Source organism: Vipera ursinii (genome assembly GCF_947247035.1).
Source record: "Vipera ursinii genome assembly, chromosome: 9".
Classification (NCBI taxonomy): domain Eukaryota; kingdom Metazoa; phylum Chordata; class Lepidosauria; order Squamata; family Viperidae; genus Vipera; species Vipera ursinii.
In genome coordinates, this window is record NC_139523.1 from 1,412,996 (window position 1) to 1,438,392 (window position 25,397).

A 25,397-nucleotide genomic window follows, 5' to 3' on the forward strand; every position below is an offset into this window, starting at 1 on the left:
AGCCACCACACACAGACGGATCCTGGACATGGGCTTCAAATGTTGTATTCCTCTTGTCAAGCCGCTCTTGAACAACAAACAACGTGTGAAGTGCACTCCCCTCCCCCCAGCCCTTTAGGTGAGGTCTGACCTCGATTCAGGGATTGTATCCAAAATGTGGTGCCCCTCCCAAGAAGAATCTTCTGGCTGACACCAGGAAGAAAAGGCTCCATCTGGAAAGGGTCCAGGAGGACTCACTGCAGCCAGGTGGGCATGACCAGGCAGGTGTGGCCATCTGAGTCCTACCAGGTGGGCGTGGGCAGCTCGAAGTGAAGGAATAGGTGCAGCCCACTCGGGGCAGATAACTTGGGGCAGGTGGGTGGCCGTGGCCAAGTGGACACAACCACATAAGGGGGCACCAGGTGGGTGTGGCCAGGTAGGCGCAGAACAAGTTTCCACGGGCAACTGGATGTGGGGCCAACTCAGCACCCCACCAGACTGAAAATCACACACAGCTGTACTTGCAAACACGAAGCAGGGAAGTGGCAACATGTGAAAGGCAAAGGGTGGATTCCCGCCTCCTTTAGAGAAACGTTCCTTTTCTCTTGCTGCTTCCTGAGCAAAGCTTTCTCTGCTGTGTTTGGGGGGCTGGTTTTTTTCCTGGTTCTCATTCCAGCCATTTATTTCAAAAATCAAGGATGTGGCCAAGAACCTAACCAAAATAACTAGGCCCACAGATTACTACCCTTTCCTCCTCCTTCACATTGGGACGAATGACACAACAAAGAACCTGAATACAATACTGAGAGATTATAAGCAACTAGGAAATAAAGTTAAGGAGCTAGGAGCACAAACAGTGTTCTCATCAATACTCCCAACAAAACGGCAACACCCATTGAGGGGAAAAAGAATTCTAGAAATAAACCACCGGCTAAAGGGTTGGTATCGCCAAGAAAACTTTGGTTTCCTGGACCATGGACTTCATTTCCTACACGAAGGACTCTTGGCAAGGGATGGGCTGCAGGGGTTTAAACTAAAATTGAGGGTGAAGGGTGACCAATCATTAGAATCTCTAGAAGACAAAACCAATCATAAGTCCCAAGAAAACAAATCAAACAAAGAGGTAGGGAGTGATGAGAAAAAAAGGAAAAAAATCAAACAACAATCAGGAGATACAGGAACCATACCCATGGACAGACATAAAAGTCTTAAATGTTTATATACTAATGCTCAAAGTTTGGGGAACAAACAGGGCAAACTAGAAGCAATAGTACACGAGGGTGGGTATGACATAGTTGGCAAAACAGAAACCTGGTGGGACGAAACCCATGACTGGAATGGACTGATTGATGGATACAAATTGTTCAAAAGAAATGGAACTACAAAAAGAGGAGGGGGAGTTGCACTATATGTAAGGGAATACTACATATCTACAGAAATGCATGTGGTCCAAGATAAAAGCCCTCCAGAACCTGTATGGGTCAAGATAAAAGGGGGAAAAGTGACATTGCCATATTACAGGCCACCCAACCAATCAGAAGAAATAGATGGGCTCTTTGCCAACCAGTTAACAAATGTATGTAGGAAGCATATCACAATAGTAATGGGAGACTTCAACTATCCAGGTATCAGCTGAGAGACAAACTCTGCAGTGAGTGAGAGATCAAACAGATATAATTTGCCTCCAAGAAGAAACAACACCATAAATTGTTAGAACAACCATAAATTGGTAAACTCCATTTTGCATTAGCACAACAAAAGAAAAGAGAAATAGCCCTATATATTAAAGAAACGATGAGCAAATTTATGCGGATGAAGAGAGAAGAATATTAATGGTGGAAATAATGATGGACCAAAACCAGATATTGATGGTAGCAATATATGCACAAAATGATAAACAAGAACAATTTTACCAAAAACTATATAAAAAATATTAGAATTGGACTATCGAATTTTTTGTATAATGGGAGACTTCCATAGATGGAACTTTGGGCTATAAAAGTGCTAAACAAGGGAAGAAAGGAAGAAATAAAAGCGTTTTTAACAATGGCAGAAGAACTCTGTATTCAAGACATATGGAGAGAAAAACATCCAAAAAACCTGCAATGTACATTTTATTCAAGTAGACATAAATCATGGTTTAGAACTGATACAACATGGACATCCTCGGAACTTAGCACGATGATACAAGAAATAGAGATAGAAACTAATATCTGGGCAGATCACAATCCAATAAAGATGACTTGGAGAGGATGTGAAGCAGCTTTCACAAGAGATCGATGGGACGTTAAGGTGCTTCCAAGTAAAATAGGCAGAATGCAGAAATGCAGTCATTATGAAGCTTTATTCATCGATAGGTTATATAAAAAGAGCTATATGGCATGGAAGCATCCATGCTTGTATGATAGAGAATGCATGCAAGTGAGAAGATAGGAAAAAGAGAAGCAGAACTAGAACAAAGAAGCAGCCCCTGGGCAGAGGTATTTATGGGGGGTCTCGGCCCCTCCCTAGCCATAAAACTCTCTCGCCAATGGGGCTGCTGCAGGGGAGCAAAGAAGCCTCTTTGCTCCATCTGATGACCTATTTGGGGAACATGGGCTGGCACAAAACATGTAACAATCCCCCTTCTTGCCAGCCAATGACAGGGACCAGTGAATGTGTGTGAGGGGGCGAGCAGGTGTTATAGACATGTATAAAAACATTCAGAAGGCCAAACACAAACGCTTACACAGAAGGTTGTGCCGGTCAATGAGAACAGGTTTGGTGAACAGATCAGCTATCTGGTCAGCTGTATTGCAGTGCTCTACATGTATAAAACCCTCTTTGGCAAGCTGTCTGACATTTTTATAGTGTATGTCTATGTGGCGAGATCTAGAGCCTACTGCATAAGCCTCCGAGATTGCAATGGCGGCTGTGTTGTCCTCTAGAATTTGGATGGGCAGAGGAGGAGCTGCCCAGATGCTCGTTATCAGATCATTGAACCAAGTCAAATCATTGGCCGTGTCTGACAGGCTGGCAAATTCCGCCTCGGCCGTGTAGCAAGAAACAAATTTTTGCTGCCTAACATTGGGCAGCCATTTAGCAATATGAGGAAACCAGAGGTGCTCTGCCTACTTTTGGTGTCGCCAGCCCAGTCTGCGTCTGAGTAAGCGGAGAGCTGGGCCGTCTCCCCCTTCTCTGGTTCCAGCACAAGGAGGGCATCGGTCGTGCCCCTGAGGTACCTAAGTACCCTCTTAACAGCAGTCCAGTGGAATTCCTTTGGGTGTTCCACATGCCTGGACAATAGATTTACAGCTAAAGCTATGTCAGGCCTGCTCCAATTGCTGATATATAGCAAGGAGCCAATCACAGATCTGTAAAGCGTATTATCTGTGAACTCAGGACCGTCCTTGTGAGTATGGTTGTAAAAGTCGCTTTGCATTGGGCTATGCGTGGGATTAGATTCTGCCATTTTGCATTTGGCCAATAACTCCTCTATCTTTTCTTTTTGAGATAGAGCGAACCCCCCCTTAGTGGCCAAAATATGCACACCCAAGTACTTATCAACCCGCCCCAAAGATTTCAAAGTGAACTTTTCTTCCAGGGCCTTGGCAAATTCATCACACCCTTCCTTGTCAGGTCCTACATATAGTAGGTCATCCACATAAACTAACACCCTTTCTGTGGTACCCTTTGAGTTGCGTGTGAAAACACATTCATCTGCACAGGAAGCAGTGAAACCAACTCGTTCTAAACTTTTTCTAAGGCAGTCATACCATAGTTTCCCTGACTGCTTGAGACCATATAACCCTTTGTGGAGTAACCATGTATTTTCCCCTTCTTGCTGGTAGCCAGGAGGGGCCTTCACGTAGATCTGCCGGTCCAATTTTGCGTGGAGGTAAGCCGTCTGGATGTCGAATTGGAAGACTTCCTCCCCCAGAGCGGCTGCAGTCACAAGGGCGGTCTTGACGCTCTCTGCCCGGACAGTTGGAGAGTATGTCTCCCCATAGTCTTCCATATAGCGTTGGGCGAATCCCTGAGCTACCAAACGGGCCTTATACAGGTAGAGGCCATTGGCAAGTGGTTTTGCCTTGTAAACCCACCTTGTGCCAATGACTTTCCTCTCCTTTGGAGGTTGCTGGGGGGTGAAGACCTTGAGTTGTTTTATGCTCTGCATTTCCTTCTCCATCGCGAGCTGCCATTTCTCCTGTTCTTCGATGGGTAGCTCCTGGATGTCAGAGAAGGATTTTGGGGTGACCACAACTCTGTTAACAGACGCGATGTGCCCAATGTCAATTCTCTTTGGCGGGATGCCTTTGTTGGACCGCTTTGACCTCCTTACCTTCTGCCACTCACCACCTTTTTCTTCCGCGGGTTTCTGAGGCGTTGCTGGGGAACTGGACGGCTCATCCTCCCCATATGAACCAGGTGGGATGACATCTTCGTCTTGTTCCACACTTTCGTCGGTGGCAGGGTATGTGGACGTCTCAGGTGATGTTGTAGTCGGTGTGCCCTTGTTGGGACGGTTGATATATGGGCTCAGATCATTGGAGTGTATCTGGGCCCAATTGGAGTCCTCTTTGAAGGAGGCAGATTGAGAAGTCACAATCCTGCCCCCTTTTCCCAGGAAACGGTAGGCCTTGGAGCCAGGAGCGTAGCCCAAGAACCTCAGTCTCTGGGAGACAGATCTCCCCTTCTTCCGCAGCTGCTTGGGGATGTGAACCCATGCGTAGGACCCAAACACATGTAAATGTCCCAGATTAGGCAGGGGATTTCGCGCCGAAAGCCCTGGGGTCCCGGGGTTACTCAGGGTGGCAGGCGCCATATTGAGGGGCCTCGTGGTGGCTGAGGGGGGGCTTACCCGGCATCCACAGTCCTTCTGCACTGATGTCCTTCGTGGAGAGGCTTGTGGGGTCTCCTGTACTTCAAGGAGTTTTAGAAGCAGTTCCTTGCATTCCGGTGTAGACATTTGATCCACGCGTTGCTTGCGTTGGGCCCGGAGCACTTCTGCTGCATCTTGACAGTCTTTGGCGGACTGTAAAACTTCCAAGCTTCCCTCTGTGGCGTGCAGAAGGAAGCCATCTGTGCTCTCACCTGGAGCGGAGCTTGCTTCAGGGGCTAGAGCTGCTGATTTTGATTGAAGACTCCTGGTCACAATCTGGGATCTCCGGCCATCCATTTCAGTTTCAAATCTAGGCATTGGCTGCAGGCTTGGAAGCGTTCCCTTTAACCATCCTCTCTGCTACCAACTTGTGAAGCAGCTTTCACAAGAGATCGATGGGACGTTAAGGTGCTTCCAAGTAAAATAGGCAGAATGCAGAAATGCAGTCATTATGAAGCTTTATTCATCGATAGGTTATATAAAAAGAGCTATATGGCATGGAAGCATCCATGCTTGTAGGATAGAGAATGCATGCAAGTGAGAAGATAGGAAAAAGAGAAGCAGAACTAGAACAAAGAAGCAGCCCCTGGGCAGAGGTATTTATGGGGGGTCTCGGCCCCTCCCTAGCCATAAAACTCTCTCGCCAATGGGGCTGCTGCAGGGGAGCAAAGAAGCCTCTTTGCTCCATCTGATGACCTATTTGGGGAACTGCCATGGGCTGGCACAAAACATGTAACAGAGGAGCCAAGAAAAAATTAAGATTTGTCCCTGAATAAATCTATATTGAAAAAAAAAGAATTTATATAATTAGCGACAAAGGAAATGGACTTCTTTTTTTTAAATAAATAAGAAAGAAGAGACGTGTGGGACACAGCTAAAGCATACTTCAGGGGGCTGGCTATAACTTATACTGCTAAAAAGAATAAAGAAAGAAAACAACAACAGTTAAAGTTGAAAGAAGAATTTAGAAAATTAGAATTAGAACTACAAATACACCCACAAAAGAAAATACTTAAAAAGCAAATGGAGATAATAAAACATAAATTAAATCTAGCTGAGATGGAAATAATGGCTAAAGAGAACTTTTTTGAAAATCCCAATAAACCAGGGAGATGGTTAGCATATAGACTGAAAAAAGAGAAAAAACTGATAAACAAGTTGCAAGACCCAAATGGTGAATTACAGTTTCAAAATGACACAATCTAAAAAATTATTAAAGACTTTTACGCAGAACTTAACAAAAGCGGTGGCTTACAAAGAAAACTTACACAAAATGTTTTACAGATGGCATCTAACACGGTGAGATTAGCAAAAATGTTTAAAATGTGTCAAACAAGAATTGGAAATGTAAACAAAAACCAAGTACTTATTATCATATCTGGTGGACATGCCCTAAAGCTAAAAGATTTTGGTCAAAAATACACATTTTAGTCATTTTTACGACTAAAAAGCACATAGATTTCAAGCTGGAACTGTTTCTGTTAGGCATAATAGGAGGAAACTACGAGCAAGATTGTATATTGTATATACTTAATTTGTATATACTTAATTTAACATGTATTAGCCACAGCAAGAATTGTATTTGCCCATTATTGGAAAAATGAAAACTTAAGAATGAAACAAGAACTAATGAAGAAAATTTTACATTGTGCAGAAATGGACAGATTGACCTTAAAGATGAAAGAGAAAGAAGACTTTAGAACATGGGACAATTTTTACCACTGGCTAGAAAAGCGAGTTAGAGACAAAGGAACATGATACGTAGTATGTAACATTGAATATATACTAGTAAGAAGAAGACTAATGAGCAATTAACTAACATATTATGATAATATAGAAATTAACTCCTACTTATTGTTTTTTAAATTCCTGAATCCAGCACAATAAAAGAAAAACAAGAAAGTCAAGAAGAAACCAGCATGGCTGCAAACTGAAAGACAAAAAGGACAAGTACAAAAAATGGAAAGAGGGACACGTAACTAAGGCTGATTATCCAGGACATGCGAAGAGGAAGGTGAACTCATTCTTTGCATCAGTCTTCACACAAAAAGAAATTATAGCACAAAATACCAAAAAAATACTGCAAAAGATAAACTAGAAACCAAAATTAAAATAAGCAAGAAAGTGGTAAGAGAACACCTATCTGACCTTGACGAATATAAATCACTGGGACCCGACAGATGACATCCCAGAGTTCTGAAGGAGCTGGCAGATGTTATCTCAGGACATCGTATCTTTCATAAATCCTGGAGCACCAGGGAAGTACATGAAGATTGGAAAAGGGCTGATGTGGTTCCCATCTTCAAGAAAGGGGGGAAAAACGGACCCAGGAAACTACTGACCAATCAGTCTAACATCAATACCTGGGAAGATCCTAGAAAAGATAATCAAAAACAGATCTGCAAACAACTAGATTCAAACAAAGTTATAACTGGTAACCAGCATGGGTTTGTTAAAAACAGATCATGTCAAACCAATCTTACTGCATTCTTTGATAAAGTGACCAAATTCGTAGACCAGTGAAACGCTGTGGACATAGTATATTTAGATTTCAGTAAGGCATTCGACAAAGTAGACCACTTGATAAGCTAGAAAAGAGTGGAATAGACAACATTTCCACCAGATGGATTTGTAGCTGGCTGACAAACTGTACTCAACAAGCAGTCCTCAATGGTGCTACATCCACATGGACAGAAGTAAGCAGTGGGGTACCACAACGCTCCATCTTGGGCCCAGTACTCTTCAATATCTTCATCAATGACTTAGATGAGGGAATAGAAGGGGAAATCATCAAATTTGCAGATGACACCAAACTGGCAGGAATAGCCAACACCCCAGAAGACAAGCTCAAGATTCAAAAAGATCTTGACAAACTGGAACAATGGGCCTATCCAACAAAATGAGTTTTAATGTGGAGAAAAGCAAAGTTTTACATTTAGACAGGAAAAATAAAAAATATAAGTACAGATTAGGTTGAGACCTGGCTCAAAAACAGTAACTGTGAGAGGGATCTTGGAGTCCTAATGGACGATCACTTGATTATGAGCCAGCAATGTGCAGCAGCAGCCAAAAAAGCTAATACAATCCTCGGTTGCATAAACAGAGACATAGAATCAAGATCACGTGAAGTATTAGTACTGCTTTATCAAACCCTATTGAGACCACACCTGGAATACTGCAACCATGTTTGGTCACCCTACTACAAAAAAGATGTTGAGACCTTGGAAAAAGTTCAGAGAAGAGCAACTAAAATGATCCAAGGCCTGGAGACTAAAACATATGAAGAACAGCTGCAGGACGTGGGTTTGGCTAGTCTAAAGAAAATAAGAAATAGAGGTGACACGATAGCAGTATTGAGGGGCTGCCATAAAGAAGAGGGGGTCAAAGTATTCTCCAAAGCATCAGAGGGAAGGTCGAGAAACAATGATCAAAGAGAAAAGCAAGGAGACAGTTCCTGACAGTGAGGACAATTACCCAGTGGAACAGCTTGCCTTCAGAAATCATGGGCGCTCCATCACTGGAGGTTTTAAAGAAGAGACTGGACAGTCACTTGTCTCAGATGGTGTAGGTTCTCCTGCTTGACCAGGCGGCTGGACTATAAGACTTCCAAGGCCCCTTCCAGCTTCTATTCTATTCTGTTCTGTTCTGTTCTAATTCTGTTTTCTTTCAGCCATATTTAGCTATTAACAAAGAGCCATTTAACTTCCTCTTCCCTAAATCTTTGGCTACCTTTAGGCTACTTTCTAGTCCAGAAGTCCCCAACCTTTTGGACACCAAGGCCTGGTTCTGTGGAGAAAGGTGTTTACATGGACCGGAGAGTGTGTGGTTTTGTGTGCTTCCTACATCCCACGGATGGGGCTTTGCTTGTTTGTGCAGACCAGTTGCTGGAATGCCGTGGCCTGGTACCGTTCCATGGACTGAGGGTTGGGGACCCCTTATCTAGTCTGAGCCACAGGCCCTCTCTGAGCTGCTGACAGATGGACATACATTTGGAGGAAGGGAAAGAAACAAGACTTTTGGGGTGCAACAGAGAGTAACAACCACTCAAAGGGTCTCACCATGCCATGATAATGCAAATAACCCAGGGCAGGTCAGCCACTTAGCTCGTCCAGCATGATGAAAAACCCATCCAATAATAGATTTAGATAGTCAAGAAATACAGATTAAATAAATAATCTACTGTTTTTTCTACCACATATTCAGGATGCTTTTCTGTTTTTTTTAAATTTCTATTGGTCACTACTTTGGAGATAATGTTGTTATTGTTGTAGGGCATGTGGCAGGCCTCTGGGGTGATGCTGCTTTGTGACCTCATTTCTCTTCCTTCGGCGCCTGCTTTGGCCGCCTGTCCTAGAAAGGTTTCCCCTCCCCCTGCTTAGAAGCCAGGAAAGTCAGGGAGGCTGAAGACCACTGAGTGATCCTGCAATGAGAGACAGGAAGTCCCCAGGGAGACCTTGCTCCATCCAGGAACATATATCCAACATATATCTTTTCCTCTGGATAAAACTTCAAAACCAAATTCTTTTTACCAAACAGAATGAAGAACTGGTAGAAAAAATAGGAGAGAAGTTTCTGCGCAGTTGTCCAGAGGTGGTCTGGTTGATCCACAAGCAAAGTGATAGGGAGGGCTGAAGTTCTGCAGGAAGGGAGCTTGAGATCGGTTTTGCAGGGCTTTAACACACCACATCCCAGACTCTCTTCCAAAGAATATGAAACTTCTGCTGCTTTCGCACAAGTCAAAACCTGCCTCCTCCACAGTCCCAACCCACCTGGACCAGTATGTAACTATCTGGCCAGAGCATATACTTAAGATCTGTGTTAGAGTGTTTAGCATTTACAGGGTTAACATTGTATCCTCAGCAGAATTGTATGTAAGAACATGTAGCATTTACAGGGTTAAATTTACAGGTTAAATTTCCTTAAGAGATGGCTTCTGGGAAATGTAGTCTAGTTGTAGTAAATCCTATAGCTCAGGGGTGTCAAACTCAATTTCATTGAGGGCTGCATCAGCATTGTGGTTGCCCTCAAGGGGGCCGGATGGGTATGGCCAGGGTGGGCGTGGCCTACTGGGTGGGCGTGGCTAGAGTGTGTATGGCCTACTGGGTGGGCATGGCCAGCTCTACATCTTCCTAAAGGGTGCCTATGGGGGCCTGGGCAGGAGTAAGACAGATCTGATGGTCTGTAGCAGAAGGAGGGTCTCTGGGCCAGGGCCAAGGCAGTGGCCCTGTTTCCAGGATGGCTTCGCGGGCCACATGAAACCACTTCGCGGGCCAGATCCGGCCCTCGGGCCTTCTAGATAAGCTATAGCTTATCTAGAACAGTGGGAGGAGTTTCAAAGTTTATTGCAGGATATCCTGGCTATGTGCCTTTGTATTATCTCTCTGTATGAATCCAAGCAACGAGGCTTCTTTGCTCAGTACAGACATGGGGTGAATCTACCTTTATTTTTTTACACTGCTGGAATGGACAGATATGCTCATGAACAGATGAACGTAGCAGCAAACGTAAGTCTGCCTAGGATTCCTGATCAATAAATTTCTGTTTAAAACTGTTCTGCAGAGTTTATGCTATTTGGATCAGAATTATAAAGCATCTCTAATTCATGTTTCCACAATAAGGGGTGAGATGGGCAGCTGGTTTCTCACCATCTGATTCCACCTGTTGTTTCAGGGTGGGCACTTCAAAGACTCTGCACTGGGTGCCTCTGCGCAGACTGACCGCAGGACAGAAGCAACGGGGTACCTGAAGAAGAACAGCATCTTCTCCACTGGTGTGTGTGTGTGTGTGTGTGTGTGTGTGTGTGTGTGTTGAGGAAGCTCATTTGCAGCACCCAGAAAGGAAGGAAACCCCCCCCAGATAGGCCCACCTGCTCCTCTCCTTCCCCACCCTGCTTGTGGGATCACGGGACTCTAATGGGATCCCTTTGAGGCATTTGGTAATGAAAGGAGCAAGATGCACTTTTCTATGAAATGCTCACCCTAACTGAGCACAGAAAGATCCCAATCCATTCCTGTACACGTCTCTCCAGGACCAGATGCAAATGCCCAACCCCCAAGTGGGAAAGGCCTCCAGATTGGTCCTTAAAGCTGGCAGGGGCATGCTTAGCTCCCCCTCCGCCTTCTGGGGAGGACCATCCTTGTTTAGGACTTAGGGAACGATTGTGTTTTAGGGCTGCTGGTTCTTTCTGCAAGGTGACCAGCTTTAGGACACAAGTCCCTGTCACTCTTTTATTCACCTTATCAGGCTGAGGCCAAAGAAAGAACCAAGGAACACCTTCCCCCCAAGTCCATGGGACATCCCTCATTTTTCCCCAGACAACAACAAGGGAAAGTGAAGCTCCCTTGAGGCCAGGATGGAGGGTGGTTCATTTATCATTGTGCAGAGTTTGGCTCCCCCCATTTGGCTGGAAACACCTAGAGAAGCTGCTTCCAAAAACAGGTCATGAGGAAAGAGTTGCTTTGCATAGTGCAATGGGCAGCATGTATACATTCCACAAACAAACAAAGGTCTGAGAGGAAGTGCAGGTGGAAGAGGCAGAAGGGAGCTGCGAGCAGAGGATGGAAAGATCCCCCACAGGCAACACCTGAGAGACCACCATAAATTTTGCTTAAGGGGGGAAACAACTATTTTATTGCAGTTTGCAAAATGACAATTTAAGGCTGCATCCTTCCTGGGCTAGAGATGCATCAAGGACAATGTTGTGTAGCAGAGGAGGACAATGAGGATTATGGAACATGGAGGTTTCTAGTTTGCCAAGCTAGCCGACATTGAGGACGGCTCTCATCTTCCACATCCAGTTTCGCATTGCTGGGGGGTCCTAAAAGGGCCGAAGAGTTGCCCTAGAGGGGCGACCAGCAAGAAGGGGCTTTTGCAGAAATGCGGGGGAACCGCAACCCCTCCCTCCCATTAGTGCCTGCATTCCCTTCGAACTGGTGGACAAAAGACTGGCCATAGTATTATGGCCAGTTACTACAGCCGAAGTCAAACTTACCACCAGGCAACATTAAAGCAGCATGGAAGAGATGGGGGTAAAATTCCTCTCTTATACCTTAATCTTCTTCTTTTCTTTTCTTCTTTTCAGCTAAATAAGCTGCTAAGTACCTTCCCTCTGTGGAGAGGGAGGGGGGAATTCAACCCTCCCTTCAAATAAGTGGCGAGTAAGCTCAGGGGTGTTTTTAAAAAAAACATTGAAAAAGAAACGGACTAAAAGAAAAGAACTTTCAAAGCACTTGGGGGGGCACCCAGTGGCTAAACCTGAAATTGCAATCTGATTTTCTCTTTAAAAAAAATCAAGAAAATATTTAAGAAAAACAAGATAAGATTAACCTTGAACACCAGATATGAAACTCCACCTTGGAAGAGTTTCAAAAACAAATCTATGCTATGTGGGAAATATCTTACCAAACTTATCAGTTCCTTTCTACAGCTGGCAATGAAATAAGAGCTTTTGGAAAAGAATTAGAAAGCATCTCAAAGAAACAAACTCAAACTTTGACTACAACTAATATTTTATTGGGACAGAACTTAACAGAAGAAATTGAACAATCAAATACATTGGTAGAATTAACTGTTTAACAAACACAGACTTTTGAAGACCAAAATGAGAAACAGGTGGAAAAAAATTTATTCAGTCCAGGACAATTATATCAAGAGGTGAAAATAATGAGAAGATTTGGCACTGTTAACAGACTCCTCAATCCTTCAAAAATGGAGACTGGAGGGCTCAATGTACACATGTTGTACTTTGACAATAAAGGTTTATTATTATTATTATTATTATTATTATTATTATTATTATTATTATTATTATTACTTCAATATGATATAACAACACAAGAATGCTTTGATGACCCTGAGGCAAAGAAGCGAAAAATGACATGGCAAAGGAAGAAAGCAAGAATAAGATTGAAGAAATATGGACATCCTTAAGAGGCCTGAAATATATAATACCAAAATAGACAGGATTGTACTTGGATTACGAGAGATTGTTTTGATGAGTAGATAAAAATACTAATTAAAAAAAATAAAACACAGATGTATGAATACTAACATTGAAATATTGAGCTCTTTAAATGACATGGATTAAGATGTATATATGTTAAGAATGATACAATGTAACTAATATACTTGGATGTAGTGACATGAAAGGATGTATTAAATGTTGAAACGGGAGAAATTTTGGTTAATTTTCAATATGTGGAAACTATAAATGAGAAATAAGAATATTATATTGTCCTCCTCTTTCTCCTCCTTGCAATTGGTATCCTAATGACTACCATTCTTACATTGTACTACTAACTTGTTGATATGGAAATGAGATAAATAAGAAGTATATTTACATTACTAGGTATCAGAGAAAATTGTGTAAAGGGAAAGGAGGTTATTTAGAAATATGAAAATGAGAAATTTTAAATGTTTAATTTTAATATCAATGTAAAATTAAAGCTGGAAAAATATATAAGGTGTTTGATGTTTTAAAGATGGAATGTTAAAATATAAAATATACCAAAGTATTGACAAATATAAGAAAACTATTAAATGACTGATGGATAGCAATGAGAAGTATGTTAATTTAGATAAGAGATAATTTGTATTAAAGGAAACAAGAGAGAGGAAGTATGGGTTACAACAATTTGGAGATTTGTAATAATATGTATTTGTCTGAAATGGAACTATTGTAACCCAGACACCACGTTGCTTTTTAAAGATACTATTGTAATATTGGAAAACTAATAAAAAAGGAGGATTGTGGAACATGATGCAGCTACAACTGGGGACAGGGCTGGGGTCTCCTTCTGGAGACACTGGACTCATTCCTTCCAGAAGTAGTGGGCCTGAAGAGTTTCACCCCTTGTTAGTGGTCATCGTTTTTCTTGGATCTTAAAGAACTGACCCTCCCTCTTCCCCTTCCAATTCCTTTTGCTGCCTCACTTTGGAATCTTCAATGCTGAGCAGAGGCCAGCCCTTCCATTCAAGGCGAGGAGCCCCTTTGGGACCTCAAAATTGTTTGGAAGGGGGATGGATGCCCACCGGCCAGATAAATCCTAAGGAATCCTCTCTAAGCAGCCTTGGAGGAAGTGGGATCTGCTAGGTTCATAACTCTTCCTTCAGGAAGACCAGCAGATCCTCTGCACTGGGGCAAGGGTGGAAGTGGTCACCCTCTCTTGCTATTTGAGAACACACACCCCCAACCTTGGTTCAGCACGGAGTAGGGCACCCTTGAGAGCCAGGAGCATCCAAGACAGGAATCTTTATGTTTAAGAGATACGATCCATTTTGGCACCCTGACTTACACCCTCTGCTCCAGGCGGCGTTTTTCTATGGTGTTCTGAAAAAATAAACATTTGTTAAATGCCTTCATGATGCGCAAAGTGTTTCTGAATGCTTGAAAACATAAATCTAATTAGAACTTCTAAGGAAAGAGAAGATTGGCTCAAGGACCTCTTCCTGGATGAGGATGAAAGGGCCAGTGCTTGTTTTTCAGATGAAATTTAAATCCAAACTCTTGGAATTAATGCTTTCCCTTTGGAAAACACAGGGCTGTTCCGAGACAGGCCTTTCATTCATGCCCTGGAAAGGGGAAGGAGAAAGTGAGAGAACAAATGGGCAGGAGCTCTGTTACTCTACGTGTATTCTGTAATAACTGATATGAGCCAATTAAACTTTCAGCTTAAAATACACCTAGTTAACCCTAATTATTACTGCAAAAGTAAAAGCCACAGTGTTCCTAGAGGACAATAGCAGCATCCATTCCACCTTCACTTTGTGTTTTATTCCTGGAAGGACCCTCTTTCATTGGGGCTTTTAATGTAATTGGAGCTTTGTTTAATTCTTGTACATTTCCCTAACCTTAAGAGCCCACTTTGATCCAGCCAAAGTCCCTCTTTGCTCCTCCTCAGTCCAGTTTTGTGCTCAAAGCTCCAGTTCTGGAGCAGCCTGTGGAAATTGGCGCCTGCCAAGATTTAATAAAAAAATCTAAAAATCTTTTAAAATTGTAAGCCGCCCAGAGGCACATGATTGAGTCCAGCAGCTATAGAAATTGAATGAACGAATAACATAAATAAATAAAAAGTGAGAAAGCTGAAGGTGAATTGATGGCGGTAATACTGTGAAGATGCTCAGCAACTCCTCTGTTAAAGTCAAGGGGCTTAATCTGGGATATCATCCACTCGCTGGAGGGGGAGGGGGCTTGATGGACCAGGTTGCCCCTTCTGAAGAGAAGAGAAGAGAAGAGAAGAGAAGAGAAGAGAAGAGAAGAGAAGAGAAGAGAAGAGAAGAGAAGAGACAATCTAGAAGGGACCTTGGAGGTCTTCTAGTCCAGCCCCCCGCTCAAGCAGGAGAACCTACACCGTCTCAGACAGGTGACTGTCCAGCCTCTTCTTAAAAACCTCCAGTAATGGAGCGCCCATGATTTCTGGTGGCCAGCTGTTCCTCTGTTTGATTGTCCTCAGTGTTCTGATGCAAGGAGCAAAGATGCTCTGGGACGGTGCTGCTTTCTCAAGCAGTCCTGTCTTTGCTTGAGCAATTCAATATTCTGAGTGGACAACTCCAAGTCCGATAGAGAAGAGAAATGTGAGCGAAGAGAAAAGTTTCCTCAAAGCAGGCAGCTGCTCAGAGACCAGCAGAGTCTTTTCTTGACTTCAGGGATTGCAGATGTAGGAGGATTGTGCAGACTTTGGAAAGTCTGATTTAGCTGTATTAAGTCTGTCCTATGGTTTGCACAACCACTGTTATTTTGCTTTCTTATTGCCAAGAAATCATGCTTTCCTTCATTGGCAGTTTGCCAGCAAATTCACTCTGTGTTCTTCTCCTGGAAGGAACCTCTTTCATTGGGACTTTTAATGTATTGGTTCATTGTTTTAATCCTTGCACGCCATCATGAGTCCCAGGTCAGTGGGCGGCCCCAGAAATGCCAGAGTAAATAGATTTTAAAAGAAATCAAACCTTTCCAAAGTACCAAATGGATCCAGGAATCTTATGATCAGTGCACATATTTAGCACGTAGGCTCATCATTTTGTTAGCGGTTAACAGCATAAAGTTTTATTTTTGCTTATTCTCTATAAGCTTTTTAAAATGCACACTGAAAAAAAATTCTGCAGATCCACACAACATGAATTTTATTTCCCTGCCAGTTTCATTATATTTTTAGTCATGTGCCCCCCATCTCAATGTGTGTGTGTGTGTGTGTGCACGCACGTGCGTGTGTGTTTGTGTGTACTATTTTATTCTGTAAATTACACCTCTACTGCAATTAGACTAGTCCCAGATGCCCTGGAGAGCCCCATGTGCCTTTTTGAGATGCCAAATTAAAAGGAAATGCTGGTAAGCTGAACCACATAAAGAAGTGGGAGCCTTAAAATAATCGGAATGAAGTGCAGAAGGAATTCTGTCTAGCGGAAACAGAGCCAAGAGGGTTGGTAACACAATCTTTCCCTGGAAGGGAGAGCAGGGTCTGCGAGGCCTTAAGTCTGCAAAATCTCCCCCCCCCACTACTTTCACTGCTTCTGCATCCTAGAAGTAAATCTTAAGGGCACAACGGTGGTGGAGCCCCAAGGCAATCTCATCCAGCAGCAGGCAACTTTTGATTGCTGCCCCCACTCCAATGAATGAGGGCAAGAGGAGCTGCACCCCTGAAATGGCTTCAGAGGCTTCCTTCCTGGCTGGCTGGGGTCTCATTCCTCCATTCTGCAAGCAGAGCACAACTCCTCAGTGGCGTAGCGTGGGTTGTCAGCACCCGGGGCAAGGCAAGTAATTTGCGCCCCCTAACCCGTGGATTTTAGCACTCGAGTCTCTTCCACTAGCTCAGGAATTCTGGGAGTTGAAGGCCATGAGTCATAAAAGAGCCAAGGTTGCCTACCCTTGAGTTAGGTTCAAGGCAAAAAAGGGTCTCTGGAGAAGAGGGAAAATGCTAGTTTAAAACTGAAACAAGGCAACTTTAAGGTGCCTCAGCTGTGATTTAGGATGAGACAAAGAGAGGACATGGCGTTGTAAATGGTTAATGGGGCATGTTTGTTCCACTCTTAGTGGATGTCAAGATAAACCCCACGAGAGAATGACCTTACAACAGATGTGAATAGGCTTGGACTATATTTGTAGATTGAGTGCATACATCACATGGAGCGATGATGGGCTTCATCAAGATTTATGATCCCACAATTGGTTAGTTTTCTCCATCTTGTTATGTCATGTCATGTCATGTCATGTCATGTTATGTCATGTTAGGCGACAAACAAAGACTTCCAACTTACAATGCCTCAGCTTCCCAAGGTTATTCCAAAGCCGGAAAAGCCAACCAACCCACCCTGCAGCTTTGCCTGCTTAGGCTGAACCCCAAGAGTTCATACTTGCTGCAGCACCCGACCTATTTTCTGCCCAGACGCTGCTTATCCAAGCCAAGCCGCCTCCTTCTCTTTGGCACCTCGCCCCAAAGATTCGCCAGCCTGGCTGGAAACTCTCGCTGCTGGCGAGGGGGGGGCCGGTCCCGATCGCCTCCTGCAGGGGGAACCGAGTGGCCGCAGAGAGTCAATACGGCAGGAGGAGGAGGAGGAGCAGCAAGCAGCCGCAGGTGCGGCGGCTGCAGTTGTTACCTTTACCTCCGGGAAAGGAGGAGACGGGGGCGGGAGCTGGGTCAGGGGGGCCGGGCTTGCAGGTTGAGAGCCAAGTGGAGGAGAGCCGCGGCGGGAGAAAGAGAGGGAGGCAAGACGCCGCCAAGCCTCCCCACCCCCACCCGAGAAAGGAGGCGATCCGTAGCCACGAGAGGACGGGATCCCGCTCTGGCTGGGCGCAGCAAAGGCGGTTGCTTTCTACGCTCCGCCCGATCGCGCGCTCGCTCCTCCGACCCTCGGCGAAGCAGAATCGTCCCCCTCCGGCGAGCTTAATGGGCGCCCCCCCCAGATGTTGCACCCGGTGCGGCTGGCCCCCCCTGCACCCCCCACGCTACACCACTGCAACTCCTGGACTTATTCTACACACCAGCAATGCCGACTCTTCCTCAGCTGAAGTTTTCTATCTTGCTAAGGAGAAACTGTAGCCCTTAATGACCCCTCAAGTTCCTGAAATCTTTCCATCCATGTCTTCACAACTACAAAGCTAGAACCTTGATTTTTAAGGGGAAAAAACAGAAGTTGGGATTATGAAAACAGGACATCCAGAACTGCTTCCACTTTCTTCATTGAGTCTGTAATGTATTGGCCTTAACTGCTGCCATCAGTTGCACAAAGTGTCCTTAATTGCTGTACTTAAGTGAATGCAGTGCTTTTTTTGTAAAAGAAAAAGGTGCCGGAACTCACACATGTCATACAACCCGACTTGCCTACCCTACAAGGTTCCATCCAAAAGAGGTGCCAGAACTCCGTTCTGAGCGTTCTATGAGAAAAAAAGCTCTGAGTGAATGATTGCTTAAACCAGGGGTTGGCAACCTGAATGGGTCAAAGAGCCACTCGGAACCGGTTCTTTCACAAAAGCAAACAAATGGAAGCCATAAAAAGCACTCGCGCATGAGCACACGCTCACGCATGCGCAGAACAGGAGACTTAATTGAAGAGTGAAAGAAGCAAAGATTGGGAACCGCCGCGCTTGCCGTCTTTGGTGGCAGGAGAAGCGGTGTGTCCGGGCAGCACCGCCTGCCTGCCAGGCAGCAACAACAGGAAGGTGGTGGCGGTGGCGGTGGAAGGTGGTTGGGGCAGCCTGGTGCCCTCGTCGAGAGACACAGCAGGTGCTCCATGCCCGGTGTGGGAGCAGCAGCGCTTGCCGTCTTTGGTGGCTGTGGTGGCAGGAGCAGCAGGGCACTTCCTCTGGGCCTGACCCAAAGACATTCTGGTGCCTCCACCTGGGAAAGAGCCTTCACAGGACCTTCATGTCAGGGGAAGCTGTTCCTCAGGTGGGCAGCCCTCCTGGACCACTAAAGGTTCAAGAAGGGAGCTGCTCTGCTGCCAGACGCCTTCCGAGGCCCCAGGCAGGTCCCAGCTGCTGCAGCTCACCTGATGCTCCCTGAGAAGGAGCATCCTTTGACCTGGGGTCCCCCCTGGGTGAGGAGGGCCTGCAGCCGGAGCAGAGGAGGCCTCCCTCCTTTCAAAGGAAGCGGCTCTTTAACGGCAGAGGGGAAAAGAGAGCCCCCTCAAGGGCTAAAAGGGAAACGAGGAGGAAACCATAGGGCCGGAAGGGACCTTGGAGGTCTTCTAGTCCAGCCCCCTGCCCAAGGCTAGAGACCTTATTCTAATCTCAGAATGGCCAGCTCCAGCCTCCCAGCCCCAAGCCGGATATTGGGGAGAAACCACTGAAGGAGCCAGGTGCAGATACTTCCCCACAGGGTTTAATGTGGCAGTCAGAGGAATCTCGATTGGGCTCTGGGGTGTGTCTGTGTGAAGGAGACATGCTGCAGGGGGAGGAGGTGGCTGAGTGGAGGCTGAATGCTCACCGATTCTCAGAGGAATTGACTGCAGCTTCCTGGGGACAGGAAAACCTTCACATTTCTGGCAAGAGCCCCCACCTTTGGGAACGGTGCAGCCCAGCTGAGCTGGGCATGAGACCCCTTGCAGAGATCTGATGATTTTGCAAGAAGGGGGGTATGGCAGCTGCCCCTGCTGAGCACCTTTTTTTGGGCGGGGGCAAATGCAACACAAGAATACCTTCCACAGAGGACTTTCCATTGGAGATGGTGAGGTGTCCAAAAGTCAAGCCAGCATGTTCCCGGAAGGCCCAGTTCTGAGGACATAAGCAAGCGATTAAACTGGGTGGCTCCTCCACATTCTTCATTTCCCAAAAATATCTTCCATGGACAGAAAGCTGCTCCCAGAAGACAACCTCAGTTTCCTCTTGGCGTTAGGCTTCTGCCGTTCTTGTGGCCGAGATGGGCAGCACAATACAGTTGCCATTTCCGTTGACAATCCAGGCTGCTGACGGGCATCCTAAGTCTAAGATGCCGTTGGCCGTTTTTCTGATGCAAGAACAATGTTTTCCTCTTGGGCTGTCACCACAGGCAGGCCTGCTCTGCGGTCGCTTTGATGTGCATATGAAGAGTTGCAGATGGAGAAATAAGCCAGAATCTGCTTGGGGTGGCAGTCAGTTGGTTGATTTTACTTTTTGGCTCCAGAAAGAAAAAAAAATCATTGCAATGCCGGGGTGTGTGTGTGGATTTCTTTTTCAACTTTTTCAACTAATACAAAATTAGTAAGATTTTTATTTTTGCAATTGTCACTTTCATATTAAAACACATGACTTTCCTAATACTCCATTGAAGCCAATGATGAATTATAATTTCTAAATCATTAAAAGGGACAGCCTTACTAACTAGGAGGAGACAGCATATAAATGAGTGAAATAAGTAATAGTCATAAATAATTCTAAAAGAAATAAATTGATATGCTGGAGCACAGGACAATGTAGGCTCGACTTCAGCAAAGAGTTTATTGCAGCAAATCAGTTTGTGGTGGCAGTTGTTCTGGAAGCAGTCTCACCGTGGGCTCTCTCTTTTCCTGCTCTTGTGGGAAGGGTTGCTTTATTCTGCCCTCCCCCCCCCAGGGGAAATACTTTTGTTTAAGAGCCACACAACAATTCTGAGAAGGGTCACTGGAGACGGCTGGCCAGTTGAATTAACCTTTCTGTCTCAGCATAGTTAGACCAGCAATTTGGGAGACAAATGAGTAACAGAATAATAGTATCACCGCATTGGAAGGGACCTTAGAGCAGCGGTCCCCAACCTTTCCAGCTTGGCAGACCAGGGGGACGCGGGGGGGGGAGGGGATTGTTCCATATGAGCGGCAGATGCCCGCTGTTCGTGCATGTTCCAGCTTGGTTCCAAATGGGCCACAGCCCAGTAGTGGGCCGTGAGCCGGGGTTGGGAATCCCTGCCTTACAAGTCTTCTAGTCTAACCCCCCACACAAGCAGGAGACCTTACTTATACCATTTCAGACAAGTACTGTAGCTGTCTAATCTCTTCTTTAAAACCTCCAGTGATGCAGCATTCACAGCTTCTGAAGGTGAGCTGTTCCACTGGTTAATTGTTTAACCAACAATAGTTAATTAACTGTAAATGAATTGGGACACATCTTTTATACATCACAGACTGGATGCAAGGACAGAGATGGTTTGCTTCAGATGCTGAGGAAATTGGATTTATGAAAAATCTGGTTCACTCAGGACCTTCCCCCTCCCAGCAATCCTTTTACTGAGTCAGTGACATTACAGCCATTTTTACCCAGCACAGTCTAGTGCCCCTAGTCAAGGATCGGCCCTTTGCCTGTAAACCTGAATCCTCCGTCCAGGGACTCACTCCTCCCTAGAGAAGGTCAAAGGCCCAATGGCCCCCAGTGGTCCGGGGGAGGATGAGCCTCCCCTTGGGCTGCAGGCCAAGCAGCCCTGAAGCTCCAGGGCTATGCAACAGGTTTGCTTGCTCCCAGAATCCTCTTCCCCCACTCCCAGCAAATGCACAAGTCTCCTCCCCAAAGTGCAGTTATCGCAGGACCTTGGAGCCTGGAGCTGCCTAAGCTGACACTAGCCGGATCAGCTGTGGGGCCAGGCCAGGGCCAGGCAAGGGCACCGCTCAACCTGCTGCAGAAATAGCAGGCAGCCCCCCTTCCCAATCCTGCTTCTGGAGACAACAGCTCCCAGTGATGCCGCAGCTCAGAGTTGCACTCTCCCCCAACACACACACACACACACACACACATACTCCTGCAGAGGCTCCTTCTCAGTGCAGGCAAACGGGCATTAACTTCCCAGCGGCCCTCTGGCAAAACACAACCTGCCCTGCAGAGACCCTGGCATGGCTTCCACCCAATAGCAGCCCCCCACCCTTGGCGTCCCTTGCCTCTGACCATCCCATCAGACTGAACCCAGTTCAAGGGGTGGAGGGGAAGGGAAGGGAAGGGAAGGGCAGGCTACTTTCTGCCCGAGAGGATCAGCTGGAAAAGGCAGCCCAGCCCAACAAGGGAGGCTGGCAAGGGAACAGCTGCTCTTCCCGGATTGCCCAGATGTGTTTCAGTAAGTCAGCAGTTCGGCAGGGCAGGAACAGGCTCGACCAGATTCCGCTGCCTCTTTGCTTGCAGTCTCCATGGTTGGCCAGAGTCATCCAAGGTGGCTGAGGATGGAGGGGGGGAGGGGAACCACCTGCTAGTCTAACCCCTTACGCCCCCGCATGCCAGCTCTTGCTTGCTCCCCTCCTCCTAGCTTTGGGGACGCCACCGCCCTGCTGCAGGGCAGCGGTGCCCGGTGAGGAGCCGGGAGGGGGCAGCGCTTCGGCTGGTGGGCTGAGTCTCCGAAGGATCTTTTTCTGCTAATAGCCGCCGCAGTCAATTCGGCGGCGCGGGAAAGGGCAACTCCTCCAAGTAAGCCCACCCGGAGCCATTCAAGGACCGACCCCTCTCGGATGCGCTCGCAGCCGCACGCGGAACGGCCGCCCCCGCTGCGAACTAAATGCGGACGCCCGTCTGACAACCAGCAGCGGGGCCCTCTTGAGATCGGGGGGGCTGCTTCTCCCCCCCCCCGATCCTCTGGGCTTCTTTCCACCTCCAATTGGAAAATCAGACACACTTTCAGGCTGGGTTCACACAATTCTTAAACTCCGGTAAGAAAACTCCATTGCCTTGTTCGCACAACTTCCACCAAATCGAAAAACCAGGACCGGCCGGGTCTGCAACGAGCCACGCAGGACGAAGGCTGCCCGCCCCCCCAAAGCCCTGGACCCCGAACCCTCGCGCGTAGCCTGGGCAGGGCTGAGCCCGCAGCTCCCAGGAGCGACCCGTTCCGGGCTTCCATCCTCCACGCTACGAGGCGTGGACCGCGGACCCCGCCGGGACCCCGCCACGGCCCGGCGGCCTCCGGAGGCTGCACCTGCCCGGCTTCGGGGATCCCTCCTGGGCTCGCGCGCTCCAAAGAGCTCTCCCGGCCCTTCGCTGCTCAGGACCAAGCTCCGGAAAAGGGGGCCTCGCCGAGGATTCCCGCTCCCGTCGAAAGCGGCTCGACGGGACTCACCGAGGTTGACGAAGCTCATGACCGTGTCCGCACCGTCGGCGGCGCCGCTGAGCGCGGGGCTGTCCTGGCTGTCGTCCCGGCGGGCCAGGGCGCGGTAGAGGCCCAGCATGAAGGGCGGCGGGGCGGCGGGGCGGCGCGGGCGGCGGCGGGCTCCGCCGGGCAGGCCCAGGAGCGCAAGCACCTCGTGCTGCAGCTCGCGCCCGCTCAGCTGTGGCGGGGCGGCGGGCGGCGGCGGGCGGCGGGCGAGGGCCTGGCGGGGCTGGGCCGCCGCCGGCAGCAACGCGGCCATCAGGAGGAGCGCCGCCGCCGCCGCCGCCGCCGCCGGGCCCGACGAGAGGCGCATGGCGCCCGCGCAGCGCAGGTGGGTCAGAGCGCCGCGGCCGTCGGGCCGGCCCTTTAAGCGGCAGGCGGAGGCGCGGGGCCGGCGCGGGGGGGCGCGATCCGGCACGTCGGATGCGCTGGGTGGCCGCCCGCCCGCCCGCCTCGTCCCAGCCGCGGCGTCCGCGGGCAAGGCAAGAAAAGACAGACGGTGGGGCCGGCGAGACAACCGATCCGGCCGTTGTCACTGCCACGTCGCGGCCCCTGCCCGCTCGGCCTCCGCCGTCCAACCTCGTCCTCCAGCTCCGGCCGCAGACGTGGGCCGAGCCTCCCGCTACACCTCCGACGGCCCCGGCGACCGGGAAGGGCGGGGAGTTGCCGTCCCCGAGAGGCAGCCGGGACTCCTTTCCCTGCCGGAGCCCAGGCCCGGAGCCGCCCTCTGCCGGAGTCGGGATGCCGGTTGAGGCTCGTCCTCCGATCCCGCCTTCCGTCCCTCGGTCCCTCGAGGCTCCATCCGCGGAGTGACTGGACACGTTTCGAGTTTCCCGGTACGCGAAGTCGTTCCGGCGTCTCCGAATCCCATCAGCCGGTCCGCCTCCGAAGGAGACGTTTAAGCGAGGGGGTCGAGGAGGAAGCGTCCGAATCCCCCCCCCCCCAGGTCCTGGACTTGAGCAGCGCTGGTGGGTGCCATCAACTTCCCAGAAGGCTAAAACCTACTTTTATTTATTTACTTATTTAATTGATTTTATATACCGCCCTATTCCCGAAGGACTCAGGGCGGTTTACAGGGCGATTAAAACAATACAAATAAATACAATTAAAATAGAATTAAATTAAGACTAGCCCACAATTAAAACAAATTAAAATTAAAATTAAAATTTTATTGAGATTGTCTGCAATAATCAAATTTTCCAAATCTGAACCTCCTTCCTATCCTCCTATGAATCAGCGAGGCAGCTGCCTGAGCCATTTCCACATTTTCTCTTCTGGGCTTGAAAATCCTTCAGCCCCTTTTGCCTAAGAAGCAGGAGGTCATCTTACTCTTCACAGCTGGGCAGCAAGGAAGCTTTGCTTCCTTCTGACTCTCTATGGACTTTGAAAGAGCAGGATAGGAAAAGTATGTATTTGTATTTGCAGTACTTATTAGGCAACCAGGGTAAGTCTCTCTGAAAAGTAGCAAAATTCTGCTACATATTGTACAAGCTTTGCCCATAAATGGCTTCCCACAATCATTGATGTTAGAGGATAATTTTCCTTTGTTTTACTGAATATATTTTATTGGTCAATGATTGAAATAAATTTCTGTTCCTTTCTGTAGACAGCCAAGAAAACAGACCAATGAAAATGGACCAAATCAAACAAATCACCCAGTGAAGGCACAAGTGACCAGCTTCAAATTTTTCTACTTTGGACCTGTTATGCTCTCTGGAGAAGGCTCCAATGCTTGGAAAGTGGGAGGAAAGAAGATGAGGATGAGGAGCAGCAGAGTTGGGCTGAGTCATGGTGGCCATGGGTGTACTGTTGGAGGACCAAGCAGTCTTGGCTGAGCACCTTCTATGAACCAGGGTGATATTTAGGCTTGCATATTACGCTTGCAGCACTGAAAGAGAAAGCAGCAAAGGAGAACTTGGCTCAGGTTCCAGGCTAATGGGGAGGTGCCTGGACTGGCTGAGGCTGCTCCCCCAAGCGCTCAACTAAATGGTGGAGAGGCGGGAGAGTTTGGAAGACAACTCACTGACCACACACTTAGATCACTCATTCTGTTCGTTTTGCTTCAAAACTCAGGAATCATTTCTGCAACAGGCAGTATTAATTCCTGACGTCGAAAGGAGTGGCTAATGGAAAACGTCCCTGGTTAAAATGTCTCAGTTGCCCACTGAGTGGAAAGGTAGTGGATGTAGGTGGCAAAGACATTTTTGAATGGCCACAAGGGAAACTGGTGGGAACATTGCCTAGTAATAAACTGGCCAGCCCGACAGGGCAGCCTTTGGCCTGCCTTCTAGAGCAGGTTTTGGCATCTGGCTTCTTGTCCTTCATCTTTGGAAGAGCTCCTGGAGACTGAGGTCTTCTGAGCAGAGAAGCCAAAAAGGATTTTTAGCAACTATGAGGAAAGATGGCTGCAATTGTACAGCAGCACTTCTCACATCCCTGAAAGGAACGTGGAAACTAATTTGCAGAGTAATGGATTGGCTGTCACCCCAAGTGAACATCAGTAAAAAGATCCTGCAGTCTGAGACTAGAACCAGGGGCTCAGACGGGGTGGGGGT

General features: G+C 47.4%; 1 protein-coding gene across 1 annotated transcript in view; it reads right to left on the reverse strand.

The window, feature by feature from the left end:
* The window catches only part of BMP8A (bone morphogenetic protein 8a), a gene marked incomplete at its 5' end in the record, with an annotated part of 34,120 nt that extends 10,965 nt beyond the window's left edge, over positions 1 to 23,155 (reverse strand). The window contains one exon of the mRNA XM_083370093.1: positions 22,813 to 23,155. Coding sequence (XP_083226219.1) covers positions 22,813 to 23,155 — 343 coding nt within the window. The remainder of the gene's footprint in view (positions 1 to 22,812) is intronic.
* Between the last annotated feature and the right edge of the window lie 2,242 nt (positions 23,156 to 25,397).